Source organism: Fundulus heteroclitus, chromosome 20 (assembly GCF_011125445.2).
Source record: "Fundulus heteroclitus isolate FHET01 chromosome 20, MU-UCD_Fhet_4.1, whole genome shotgun sequence".
Taxonomy (NCBI): Eukaryota; Metazoa; Chordata; class Actinopteri; order Cyprinodontiformes; family Fundulidae; genus Fundulus; species Fundulus heteroclitus.
The window spans coordinates 14,515,796-14,530,232 of NC_046380.1; the positions used below are offsets into that span (position 1 = coordinate 14,515,796).

Here is a 14,437-nt window from a genome sequence, read left to right on the forward strand (position 1 = left end):
TAATCTGGATGGCATTAACTTGGCCTCTGGTAATAAAGTTAAAAATCTTGGTGTTGTTTTCGACCAAGACATGTCATTTAAATCCCATATTAAACAGGTTTCCAGAGTTTCCTTTTTTCACCTCCGGAATATCGCCAAAATTAGAAACATTCTGTCCAGGAGTGATGCTGAAAAACTAGTCCATGCATTTGTTACTTCAAGGCTGGACTATTGTAATTCTTTACTATCAGGAAGTCCACAAAATGCAGTTCGAAGTCTTCAGCTGATTCAAAATGCTGCGGCAAGAGTTCTGATGAAAATCAACAAGAGGGATCATATTTCTCCAATTTTAGCTTCCCTTCATTGGCTTCCTGTTAAATCAAGAATAGAATTTAAAATTCTCCTTCTAACGTATAAAGCCCTTAATAATCAAGCTCCACCATATATCAGAGCTCTGATTACCCCGTATGTTCCTAACAGAGCACTTCGCTCTCAGACTGCAGGTCTGCTGCTGGTTCCTAGAGTCTCTAAAAGTAGAATGGGAGGCAGATCCTTTAGCTATCAGGCTCCTCTCCTGTGGAACCAACTCCCAGTTTTGGTCCGTGAGGCAGACACCCTATCTATTTTTAAGACTAATGTTAAAACTTTCCTTTTTGACAAAGCTTATAGTTAGAGTGGCTCATACCCTGAGCTATCTCTATAGTTGTGCTGTGATAGGCCTAGGCTGCTGGAGGACATCAGGGTCTAATTTTCTCACTCTACTGATTTCTACTGTTCTTCAGTCTACTGTTCTCCAGTTTTGCATTGTATTACATTGAAATGACTGTCGTCATTTCAGCTTTTAACTTTTTGCTCTCTCTCTTTTTCTTCATAGTAGGTACACCTGGTCTGGCGTTCTGTTAACTGTGACATCATCCAGAGAAGACGGCTCACCCGCTACTACCATCTAAAGTAGAACAGATTACTAGATCAATGTGTGCTTCTGTGCTTGTTTGTCTGTCTTGTTGTGTCTCTGTTCTGTCTTCTGTAACCCCAGTCGGTCGAGGCAGATGACCGTTCATACTGAGCCCGGTTCTGCCGGAGGTTTTTCCTTCCCGTTAATGGGTGGTTTTTCTTCCCACTGTCGCTTCATGCTTGCTCAGTATGAGGGATTGCAGCAAAGCCATGTACAATGCAGACGACTCTCCCTGTGGCTCTACGGTTCCCCAGGAGTGACTGCTGCTTGTCGGGACTTTGATGCAATCAACTGGTTTCCTTATATAGGACATTTTTGACCAATCTGTATAATCTGACCCAATCTGTATAATATGATTGAACTTGACTTTGTAAAGTGCCTTGAGATGACATGTTTCATGATTTGGCGCTATATAAATAAAATTGAATTGAATTGAATTGAATTAAACCATGCAAACCCCTATTGAAAAGACCAAGTAACTGTTACTTGTGTAAATGAATTACTTCAAACAATCACTTTAACTTTTCCCATTTACAGTAATAAAGACATTGAGGTTGTTATTCTAAAGAAGAATAACAATCTCAAACACCAAATGCTCACCTATGTTAACTCTGTTTTGCCAACTCACTATACACTTGTCACATAAATGTACCAGATAAGAAGTATAAAGTATCATAAAATAGAAATAATTAACACACAACCACAATTTAGTTGAAACAGGTTTATTCCTTAAACCTCAACCATTGTCATTTAGTTTACAATGTTAAAATCAAAGACTTAAAACCATTTGAATCTGGTATGAAGTATGCATTACTTTGACATTTGTAATTTCATTCTGAATGTATTTTATCATCTTAAATATTATTATCGTGTGCTTGGCCCAGATACACCCTGTAATTTCAGTCAAATTTTGGCCCATGAATTCTTGACTTCACTGCTAAGTAATTGTTTTTTTTACCGGATTATTTACAGGAGTATGAATTTTGGGAAATATACTCACAGTCGAATCTGCACCTGAGACAGCTGGTAGAGATACTAATTGGTTTTGAGGAGATTAAAATGTTAATCATTACTATAAGTGATCAGTACCACTTGAAGACAACATTCAGACTAAAATTATCAATGTCAAGGTATTAGTGCCAACCACAGAATATCTCTTCTCACAGAACCAGAACACACACATGCCTATTTCACTGCATATACAATAAAAACTATACAACATAAAAAATAAAAACTTTTTTCTTTTCAAGTACAGAGTGAAAGCAACACCAAGGGGTGTGAACAACGAACTCTGTTGGACTGACTGTTTGCCTATCTACCTATAGACACATCGGTAACAAAAGTGTTCTTCAATAATATTCCAGTAATAATAGGCAACCAATTTATTTGGCTTTATAAAAAGACATAAATTTGTCATTTTTGGAAAGAAAATTCCAACCCTGACCTTTATTTTAAGATAATCCTGAACAAGTGCTTTACTTTTGTAATAACAAAGTTTAAAGACCAAACTTGGTAAAGAATCAAGTGCTGACAGAATCAATCTGCCTAACCCTAAGTACAGGTGACATCCAGTTAGTTTATAACTATGGCAACCAATTTAACGCATGTATGAATGACCATACACCTGCAGCCTCTAAATGTAACTTGCTGATGGACCCGGGGGCTGATATAAAACAATATGAAAGGAGTGCCTTTATTTACTTAACAATTAAAAGCAGCTGGACTCACTTTTATAAACAAAACTGTATTCCAAATGTCACTATTGATTTTTACCATCCTAACTCAACAGGAGATTTTTAAGAGTTTGAAGTTTGGGGGGGAGTTTGTTGCCTCCCAGGCCAAGCATCACTCGTTGAATGAAGTTGAATGTGTTTTTCATGGTTTTAGGGTAGTCCAAGTGCAGTGCATAGGACAACCCAAACAAGAGGCACAGTGCTTGAGGTAGGTTCTGGAGACTGTCCATTACAATACCTCCTTCAAGAATGATGGCAGTAGAGACCGGGTCAAGATGGAGATGATTTGGAGAGATAGGCGCATCTTCACTGATGATAGTCAGCAACCCAACAGATACCTGGGCCCAGGCCTCCTGACTGTCAGAATCCTTTATCCAACCAAACACAAACATTACTCAGGTAAATGTTGATTGGCATTATCAATTGTTATCAAGTCATCTGTCAAATCAACACTTCCTTCCAGCCTATTAGGTTTTCACTTCACACCCAGCTGACAGACATCCACTAAAAAACATGAATGAAATTAAGCTCTATCCTAATACAAAATGTATTTAGATGTTATTGCTGTTACCACTATTCTTTTTGAGGGAGAGAAATGTTCTACCTCTTGTGCAGAACCCACAATTACAGCAGAGCAAGTGGGCTTAGCATTGTTGCACTCAGCAGTTCAACAATGTGACATGGACTACAAATGGAGTTAGTTGAATGGCTGGTTCCTCGTTTGTTTATAGTTTTTGTTGTTTTATCTCTTTTCTCACACTGCTGGCATACACTGAACTGTCACAGTTAGCATGCAGCCCATCTTTGTTCTGAACTCAGAGTTCATACAGTAAGTGCTTTTTTAAGATATGAGAACTTACAAAGGAGGTGTTGTAGAAGTTACTAGGGTCATCACCAAGCAGAACAGGGATGCCTTGGAGAACAAGGGTACGCACTGCTGTCACATCTGGTTTCTAGAAGTGGATAAACACATAAAGTTCAGGATTATGCAACATTCAAAAGTTACAATACAAACACATTTTTAAAAGTGCACATGAAAAAGGTGTCACCATTTATGCTTAACAGTGCAGAGAACAGTTCCTGACTGAAATAGTTATTTGAAGATCTAATCCACAGCAAAAACGTAAGTCTGTAGACTGACCCTTGAATCAATTTGCTGCACAATCTCAGCCAGTTTCTCTCCAACACTTCCTTTCTTGGACTTGAAGATGGTGACAAAGTGTGGTGTGTAGCGGTCAACAGCACCAAAAAAGTCATTCTCCAGGTTTGTTGTAGCTATTCTGTTGAACTCAGCAAACACCTACAAGACAAAGAAAAAAATGTGAGTAAGTAGACTGGCTTTGGTTACCAGTCCTAAAACAATCAATGCACACTTAATCATAACAGAATACAAAAAAAAAGCATTTGAATATCAGTACGTACTTGTCTCTCTGTAAAAAGAGCTGGCCAGCGTTCTTTCAGGGTTTTCACTGGAGGTTCAGCCTCCACAATCTCCCGTCTCCGCAGTGGGAAAGCTGTTGATAAGGACCCTCCTGTAGAGGTGAATTTCAGCAAGACATTACTTTGTGAAACTGCATTTATAACGTCACTCACAATGGAATTATCCACATCACCACAATGCTGACTGATAATCTCCTGGACTTTACTTTGAAGTAATGGCTGTGAAAGTAAGTGGATCTGATTGATCTGCTGAATAACTTCTTGTGTAGCACTTTCTGATATATGCAGGATTGTTTGCATTTTCAAAAACAGAGCAGCAAGGTTACGTTCCAGCTGACTTTCCAAGTCCTGTATGTCATCTACAGACTCTTCAAATTCACAATCAGAGTCATCCTGTGAGGAAATATCATTCTCCACTTCAGCCAACTGATCTTTATGTTCAATGTTTGATACTATTTCGGTTTTAAAATGTGTTGTAGCGCTCGCTCTGTGTACCCTACTTTTGTGTGCATTAAATGTTGAATATACATTGCTGTGAAAATCACAGCCGTTGTATGGACACAGAACTCTTTGCTTAAGTTTTAAATGGCTGCGCAAGTGTGTGAAAAACTCTTGTTCAGTGCATGGCTCTGTGTATTCACATAATTGGCAGTGAAATACAACTGTGGGTTTACTCGCTTGTCCAATGTCTGATTGACAGTGCCAAACCGATAAATGCACTTTGAGTGCATTAAAAGATTTGAAAGTGCACAAGCAATTGTTATGAAGACATGGTATAGGCTGTTGCCGAGTAAAGCCTCCATGTTTTAGGCGATAGTGTTTTAACAACTGTCCTCTTTTGTCTGTAGAAAAAATACACTGCTTACAGGTCCACTGCATCTGCAAGAAATTATTTTAAGTGGAAATTTTAGGTATAAGTTGTAAGTGTGTGTGTGTGTGTGTGTGTATATATATTGTCTACTTTATCTCACCTCCCGTGTACTGAGGCCAACTGCCAAAGCAGCTGTGAAGATCCCTCAAGGCAGTTGCCACAAGCACTTCTGTAAAGGACAAATACTGTTTTAATTAAAAGAAAGTTCCACTTAAAGTGATGTGATTTGCAGAGTAAAAACATATTTACACACTTTACAAGCATTATAGGAGAATGCTTGTTTCCCAACATAAATATAAATCCACATAGATATGAATATTTGAAGATTCAGATTGAGTCATGAAAACATTTCGAAAAATTAAGAGTATAAACAATCCTGACTTAAGTATAATTACAACAATATTGGCAATGCAACTCACGTGTGTGTTCCATCAATAGCAGGTGTTATCTTGTAAAAATATGGAACGACTTCAGTTTAATTTGACTTTGAATAAAAGGTGTACATTGGTCCATCTGTCCGTGCTGGACGGATGGGAACACAGGCGGGATAGAAGAAACATCAATATACATTTTAATTGTCAATGTTTTTCTTGTTTTTATTTAAAACGTTTGACAGGGTCTTTCTTAATATTCAGCTGCAAATATAAATGTCCTTTTTTTGCCAACCGTCATGTAATTTCCACGTTTTTGGCTTTGCAAACAATTTAAACAGAAACTAGCAGTAAAGTAACTTATGTTCTTCTATGTCCAACCAACAGTGTTGGGAAAGTTCACTTTATGCATGAACTAGTTTAAAAAATATATTATTACATTTTAAAAGTAACTAGTTAGTTCATACTTCAAAATTTTTAACTAAGTTCACAGTTCCAAAAATTAACTAGTTCATAGTTCTTTTTTTCCATATGTTGCTGCGAGCTATTTTTTTTTTTTATTGCCACTACCCCTATAGAACCACAGGCAAACATTATTTTATCAGTTTTAACACTGAAAAACTATGCGTTAGATTGCATATTTATAATTTTGATTTGCTTGCACATGCCTTGAAATGCTATCAGTTCAACGTACCGTTTCAGGTTTGCTGAGGATGTAACTAAAGTGCTTATTTTCTTTTTGAAAGCTGGCGGGCAACGTTTGCACAGAAATGTAAGATTTTTCGCATCCTCACGAAGCCTCCGTGCTGCTTTGTGTTTTGATGACTTAGCGGCGGTGCGACGTGGTGGCTGGTGTTGCCAGATAGGGTGTTTTTTCCGCTACATATTAAGGCCTGTTTGTCGTGTGTTTTAGCCAGGTCTTCGTCTGGCAGGTTCTATATAAAACCTGGCACCCTATTGAACGAAGTTAAACTGAGAGAGGGGGCCGTTCACAAACACCAGAATAAACGTGTTCACAGTAACGTTTCTCAGACAGTTATACAGTAGCCTACGTTCAGGAACTATCGTTCAAAGAACGCCTTTAGCCACAACACTGCCGAGTAATGTGGCTGAAAACTGTGTCTAGCTTAAAAATGGCCTCGTTTAGTGTTTCCTCTACACAACTGATGTAGCAAATTTCATTGATATATTACTTTGCAACTCGGGACTTTTTGTGTTGTTAACACCCAACATTCGACCAAAATACATCCACTGTGTCAACTCCGTGAAAACTAAAAATTACTGTAGCTACATTTAAAATGTGAGCGTTTTCACCGTTAAAATTAATTTTCAGGTGAATCCCGGGATGGTGGTACATGCCCGAACATGTGCTCGGCCTGTTAGCTTGTTAATGTTTAACATATGATAGCTTATGTCGAGGCAACAGATAGAAACACAAATTCACACACAAATATTAACCTAACTTGCTTGAAATCTTACCTTATTGTTCCACATGCGATGAAATCTACAGAAAATGTGTCGGCACAGTCCTATCGGCACCACTAACGGTCCTGAGCAGGAGACTGAACGTTGGTGGGCGTGGCTTCTATTGCGCATGCTCCAAATTAGTCGCTCTAAGCAAGTTAAGAAGACTTCAAACAAAGTTATATTCACTTAAAACAATAAGTAAGTAGCTTTTTTTCACCATGAAATTAACCTTTACTTTCGAAAACCAATTAAGAAGCACAAATTATTGATACCCAACTACAGCTAACTCATGTCTTTCAAGTTAAGACAGCTATTGGATTTTACAGTGTAGAAAAAAGATTTATCGGTATGCTGTTTGAGTAGGCATGCTCATTGTATTGATTTTTGTACACTTTTGTCTTTCTGGTCACATAAAGTGCAACACGGGGAGTCTAACAAGTGAAATCTTAAGAAAACATCACCCAAATAAGAGGAAATGATTGCTCTCCTTAAGTCTCCGTTGCATGACTGTGTTTTTGTGACTGGAAACTGTCAAATTTTGCGATCTTGATCTACTCTGAAACAGAAAGCTCCCAATACAAAAAATGAAGAACTTATCTTGCTCTTGTTGTGGATTTTTAAAGATTTTTGCCCGAAGAAGTGTCAGGTATCCTAAAGAATTTGTTTTCTGTTGCTTTAAGGGTTTTGGTCTTTTTTGATCCTTAAATTGAAGCGTTCTACCAACTTCTACGAAGGCGGCTGAAAATGTTATCACGGTCATCTTTGTTAGCTTCACTCATTATGCCGCACCTCGAGTTTACAACCAGTAGTTTTCTTGATGAAGGCTTTCTCCTCTCTGAGGCGCACAGTCATTTCAGATCGAGTGAGTAGTGTTTCACAGAAAACCCAAATCAGTGCCGTCTTCATGTGTTCATTTTACTCGTGCGTAATATTCAGCTGAAAATATTACATCATCTGAAATCAAACCTGAGCCAGTGCAGAGAAAGGACAGTGTGCTTCTGGTGACTATAAAAATAAAACCATCTTGAATGTGTTTTTTTTCTTTGTTTCATGTGTAGCTCTGCTCATATCCTCTATATGATTTGATTTAAACTGTTTTTATAGATTTTATTGTTTGAGTATGTGTGAAATGAAGAGCGGTGACACCCCAGGCAAAAACAGGACCCTGACATTTCGCCTCAGCTTCCCACTCAGGCAGCCAGGTGAATCTATCTGGTGTGCAGACTGACACGGCATATATTTTGGGAATTAGGTTCCAGTTTGAAGGTTTTATCTGTCGGACCGGGAGTCAGACAGACCGTTTGATCCTCCGCATCATTACATCACCCTACCTCACCAGTTCTCCCCTCAAACTCAGATCCTTTCAGTTATTCTTCTGAGCCTAGTTTGGCAACATCCTGGCAGGGGCCATCATTTAAGAGATACAGAGACATCTTAGTGAGACGCAGTGAATAATAGATGATGCAGGTTTATTGATGATGCTACAGGTAACAACAGGTTAGGCAGAGGCCTGTCAGAAGCTCTCTAAGTATTTATTTCTGTTTTTTTTTGTCTGTTTTTCCATCAGTTCGCTACTTACTGAGGAACAATGTGAGTCCAGATCTCTGTAATGAAGACGGTCTCACCGCCCTGCATCAGGTAAGATTATCTGTGGCCATCTGTTCCACCATCTTTTTACCGCTTTTGATTTACATGTTTGAGCAGCTTTCCCCCTTTCGAAACATACAAACTGATGGAATATAATATCAGTGGACAAAAGTTAGAGATAAATATTAGACAGTAAGTACATTTCTAGCAAATTTCCTCCATTTTTAAAGGTTCCTGGCAAAAGTTTAGAACAGGATATTGTGGTTTTGAAGTCTAGGTAAGTGTGAAGCAAAAAGAAATGAGGTATTAGCAAAGGCTCTCATTGTCAGATTGCCTCGTGTTGTAGGGGCGCTTTTCTTCAGCAGGGACCACGAATCTGATCCGTTTATAGGAAGATCGATGTATATACATGACAAACCTGAATAAAACCTTGAGACTTGGATTAACTTGGACAGGGGACATGGGTCCACCTTGCTGCAGTACAACAACCCTAAACCTACATCCAGAGCTACAGGGAAATTGTTTAAATCGAAGTATAGTCATGTGTTAGAATGGTCTAAATCGAATATAAAACTGATTGAGGTTGATGTATTGCACAAAGAAGAACAGCCAAAATTTCAACTTCTAGATGTGCAAATCCAGTATTCCAGAGGATTTGATGCTTCAATTGCAGCTATAATCAATCCAGCAAAGTATTTCCTTAGGAATGCTAATTAATTATGCAAGCTAAGTTTTTTTCAGTTTATTTATTAGCAATTTCTTTTTTTTTTGCCATTTATCATTGTCTTTTCTACTTCTCAAGTATACACGTCTTTGTGTTAGATTATCAAATAAAATCCCAACAAAAACACACTAAAGTTTGTGGTGGAAATATGGAACTGTTAAAGGGGTGTAAGTGTCCTGTCAATGTACTGTAAATAGGAAGAAATATATACCTTATGATGCAACTCACTGCCTTTATCTCTGTCCACCTTAACATATCACTTTCCTCTTTGGCTGAAATTGCAAAACCCGTGTCTTTTTTAAATATATGTAAAATATTACTACTTCTACTTCTTCTGCCACTCATAATAATGATAATAATAATGAAATAAACCTTTTTGAATTGAGTGATGAAGCCCAGAAAATTTCAATGAACCTCGACCTTGTAGCGATTTTCTTCTTTCTATCCTCGGTACTGAAGGATAAAAGCTGACAGCAGCAGAGAAACCTTTAATTCTACATGCTGAGGACATACATGCACTTTTACCAAAACCTTTTGTGAGTCCGTGTGTCTTTAAAATACCCCAGTGAATAGAGGGAAAGATGGATAATATTACTTCAAACCCTGTGCAGGAACAAACCACCTTACCTGACCTCTAAAGTCTTTCTGCTGCTTTGACCGTGTGAATGCAACAGAAGCAAGAAAAGGTGGTTTTTCTCTTTTAGGTTTTCTAAAATATTCGCTTTAATGCCAAGGACAGCAAAGGAAAATAGATGGTTTCATGCAGAAAGAAGTCGCCGGGTTTTGTTGATTATTGTAAAGTACGTTTTCAATCTGAGGAGGAAATGAGTTCATTATCGGTGGAAATTGGTCTGTTTCGATGTAGGGAACTGATAAAGCATATCAAACCTATTTTCTCATGCCTTATTTAAATCACTGCTGATTTTATAATCAGAGCTTCCGTCTCATCCAAATCGTCAGGAAACAAACATTTGTCTTGTTTCCATCTGAAGCTGAAGTACGGCGCCCGTCCAGGAGAAGCTATTACGCGGCATCTGAGCCGATTCCTCAAAGTGCGGCAGCTGGAAAACACGTTTTTATTTCCTGTGAAGCTGCTGGGCATGCATGAAGATGCTTCTATTACTGAGGGAAATGTTCTGTTTGTTACACTTAAACTAAAATGTCAAATAAGGGCAAGTCTTGAAGGTTGGATCTAAATGCTAGATGGCTTGAGCTTTATTTTTAATAGAGGGTCTGACTTTCACAGGAATGGTTCTTTATCTTAAAGATCACTGAAGGAGAAATGTTCATTGCTTTCCATCCCTTCTTCCTCCCTCTCTTCTTAGTCGCTTCCTTTTCTCTCTGCCTGAGCTAGCGCGGCCATATCTCTTTTCCCCTCTGGCTGTGCAAAGCCTAATATTCACACTCCAGCTGGGAGGCACTGAAATGAACAACGGAAGAGAAAATTGAAGTCCATCAGTCACCACCGGTGAGGCTGCGGTTTTAAACACAGCCAAGAGATCAGAATGACCTTTCAGCTTCCAGTGTTCCTGATTATACGCTGAGTGGATGGGCCCGATTCCAGTCCGGGTTCAAGATCCGACCCTTTTTAAAGCAGTAATTTCACAGCAACTGTCAAACATATACTGTCCAGTTAGCAGGCGTTTGGATTCATTTCCTAATGTTTCAGTACATAACCATTAAGAAGACGTAATCCCGACAACCTGCTTGTGTTAGCGGTTCTCTATACTGTGACCACACAAACCTACAAGGTGACAAATATAGGAAGGTGCTGGTGCTGTTTGTCTAAATGGGGTGTCATTTCTATCCAGGCCGGCTCTCACCCCTCTGATGTGAGACATTTATCAAAAAGATGGCTTCCAGGGTCACAGTGTTTACCACAACACACACCCACACATAACATACAATACATACAATCCCAAAACACAGAAAAAGCTCCTCAGCATTTCTTTTTCCCGTTGGCCAAAACCACATGAATGCCTCTTTAGTTGGAATAATGTGATGGATTATCTGTGCCATGGTTTGTGTATGAATTATTTTGAAGCCCACCAGCCAAGCAGGATTAATGCTGCTGGAAAACAGCCGCGACACACATTCAGGGCAAAGCCCCAAAAACTGGCCTGCATGTTCCACTTTATTATTTTTTTTAAATCCTAGTTTGATTTTTTTTTTTTAAATGGAAGGAGGAGGGGTTGTTGTGTGTTTTATGAGTTAATTGAAAAAGGGGGCTTTACAGTTAACTTTTCAAAAAACGCATTTTTAAATTGCAGAAAACCACCGCACAGAAAAACTAAATGCAGTTTTCAATTAATGATTTCTATTAATGATAACAGCAGCTCCTATATGCAGGAATACTAGACTATAGACCTCTTAAGACCAGTCCACCCCCCTTTTTTTCTGAATTTTTGCTCAAAATATCGTACTTAAATCTAATCACACTTTACTCAGTAATTCTAAACTGCATTTAGATAATCTTGGTTTAACCTTAGATGATCGGTGGATACATTCCAAATAAGTTACGAAACAAGCTGGAGCTGAGCTGGACTTTTTTCCGAAGTTTGAAGACGTTTCGCTTTTCCATCCAGAAAGCTTTTCTCAATTCAAATGTCTGGAGGAATAAAGCTTGGAACTCCACACTACTCCAGACATTCAAAAGTCCAGTTGTTTTGTTTTTTTAACATTTTTGGAATGATCATGACCTGGATGACTGAGAATCTTCACCAGTAATCTGTGGATACCAAATTTGCTATGTTTAACAAAAGGGAAATTACAGTAATGAACTTAGAATGAAAAAGAAAAAAGGTTCAAGTCCCCCCAGACTTGCTGGATAAGTCTGCTGGGCTTATTAACCGGTTGTGCCAGCAAGAGCTGCCGTCAAGTGTTTGATATAACTGGTGTCGAGTCTTTTACCCTGCTGTGGGCAAATATGGGCCCCCCTGGGGGGATTTCAACACAAGCTGTCGTCTAAGGTCGCGCCAAAGCATCTCAAATTGACTTAATGTGCGTGAGCTTTGGGTCATTGTCCCACGTGTGCGTGAGCTTAAGGTCGTAAGATGATGGCCAGACGTCCTCTTCCTGAATTTTCTGCTAGAGAGCCGAGGTCATGGTTACATTATTTATGACAAGTTGCCCAGTTTCTAAAGGAGCAACGCAGCAGCAGACCATCACTCTACCACCGCTGTAGTGGGATGGGCTGACTGTCAGTAAATGTACTATTAAAAAGCTGTTTTAATTCAGCGCTATATGTAACAGGACATACACCTTCATACGTTTTCCACTTTTGGCGCTTGAGTCCAAAGAGTATTCTTCTAAAATTCTTGGGGGTCAACAAGATGTTTTTTGTGGGTTATGAACTTTTGCGATGCTTTTGGCCGACAGTGGTATTATTGTTGGATGTTCCTTAAGGATGCCATGGAGGCTCAGTTTTTTTTTCCTTCTTATTTTTGAATATAAACTGAAGCACGTGAGGTCTGCAGGGGTTATGTGTTGCTCTGGGTTCTTTTGGCATCTCCTGGATGGTTCGCTGATGCTCCCTGTCATTGCAGGTTGAATTTCCTGTTTTCTTTCCATCTGTGCACAATGGTTCTCACTGTGGTTTGCACGAGTCACAAAACATCACAAATTGCTTTGTCAAGCTTTCCAGACTGATAGACGCAACAACTGTCTCTCATCTGTTCTTGAAATTGTTAAAATATGTGTTGCTTTTTAAAATGTTTTAGCCCACATCACAGGTACAATCTAAATACTTTATTTCACATGTTTAGCAGTAATCAGGCCTGGTTGTGGCTTTACATTTTGGTTACAGTTTATAAGTTAGGTCATTACATATTTTATCTTTTTTTTTTTTTTTTGCGTAAACTTAGGTTCGGTTGCATAGTTTCTTCCCTGAATAAATGAAAACATAATTTGAATACATTTATTTTTATTTAATCAGGTAATCTATGTCTAATTTAAAACCCTTTTTGTTGTTTCAAACAAATAGTGTGACCCAATACTTAGGAGCCAATACTTTTTTATATTGCTGTAAATTTATGTATTTTCCTTTCCCTATTAAAACCAATTGTCTCGTCGCCTCGTCACTGAGGAACATTCCCTTAGCATGATGCTGCCACTACCATTTATGAATGTAGAGAAAGTGCTGAAAGTAGAATCCTTTCATGTTTATATTACCCTAAAGTGCTCTAAAATTGGAAATTAACACAAAAATGTGTTCTTTTGCTGCCATGAACAGAATTTGGCGTTGATTGAGAAGCAAAAATCGATCCATTTAAAAATGATTGAGATTAGTTAGAATGTGGATGGCATGTATAAAATAAAAAAAGGAAAGATACCCAACTCTCTTCTTCAGCTGCAGCAGCAGCAGCACTGACAGCCAAAAATTCAACAGGTTAAAGCTATACTATTTTGTTTATTCGTCTTTGATATTCATTTGAAATTTATTTATATAACACCATCTCTCACGGATCCTGTCAAAGAAATAAAGCAAGTTAACCTAATCTCTAGTGAAACAGTCCAGGTTTTCTAAACAGTTTAGGTCAAATTCAGCTTAGAAAGTGATATTTAGCAAATTTCCTGCTTTGTCAGAGCCGTTTTAGTGTTACTCAGGGGAATATTCTGGATAAACAAATGCAAATTTCACCCAGTTGCAGTATTTGTTTTGTCAGTTTAAGCTCCTAAATTCACCTGCCCCATCTTGTCCTATATTTCAGCGACCCAGCTGTTATCCGGCCGTAATCTCGTGTATCTCACTGCGTGTGCGTGACCCCGCCGTGGCCGGGTGGGCACCATGACCCAGAACATCAACAGACTGAAAGAGCTGTGTTCAAAAACATTCACTTCTGCAACATTTGAGTGTAAAAATGAATGCGGACATGACAGACTCCACAGGCTGTAATGGATCGACTTGGAGTTTGATCGTGTTGAGCTGTGAAGTTTTCAGTCTGTATTCCTGAGTGGTTTGGGCCTTTTCATCAGTAATTCTGCTCTGCATTGCTTCGGCTTTTGAGGAATCAGACGCACCAGCTTTGCAATATCCTCCCTTTAAGCCTATCTCCCTGGAAATGATTAAAAAGTAGTACTTTTTATTGCTCACCTTGTAGCCTACCTATTTACCATGCCTTTAAATAATTGACCAATACAAATTAGTAACAGTAGTGGATGAAAAATAATGTCGTTTAACTTTTCATATTTTTATTTGTAAAAAAAAAAAGAAGAAAAGAAAAACGAAAAGTGTGCCATGCATATATATCCACCCTCACTGAGGCAATAATCTGTAGAATCGCCATTTCCTGCAATTGCAGTTGCTAGTCT

The 14,437-nt window shown here is 38.5% G+C and overlaps 1 protein-coding gene and 1 long non-coding RNA gene across 2 annotated transcripts in view; one reads left to right on the forward strand and one right to left on the reverse strand.

The window, feature by feature from the left end:
• Positions 1-14,437, forward strand: part of ppp1r16b (protein phosphatase 1, regulatory subunit 16B) — a 161,710-nt gene that overhangs the window by 112,745 nt on the left and 34,528 nt on the right. The window contains exon 3 of the mRNA XM_012876624.3: positions 8,384-8,454. Coding sequence (XP_012732078.2) covers positions 8,384-8,454 — 71 coding nt within the window. The remainder of the gene's footprint in view (positions 1-8,383; positions 8,455-14,437) is intronic.
• LOC118567125 lies at positions 1,641-7,145 on the reverse strand. Its single transcript, XR_004933500.1, has 6 exons — positions 6,829-7,145; positions 5,079-5,147; positions 4,090-4,199; positions 3,809-3,967; positions 3,528-3,620; positions 1,641-3,035 (listed from the first exon to the last, which is right to left on the reverse strand). It is a non-coding gene; the product is annotated as an uncharacterized LOC118567125 (long non-coding RNA).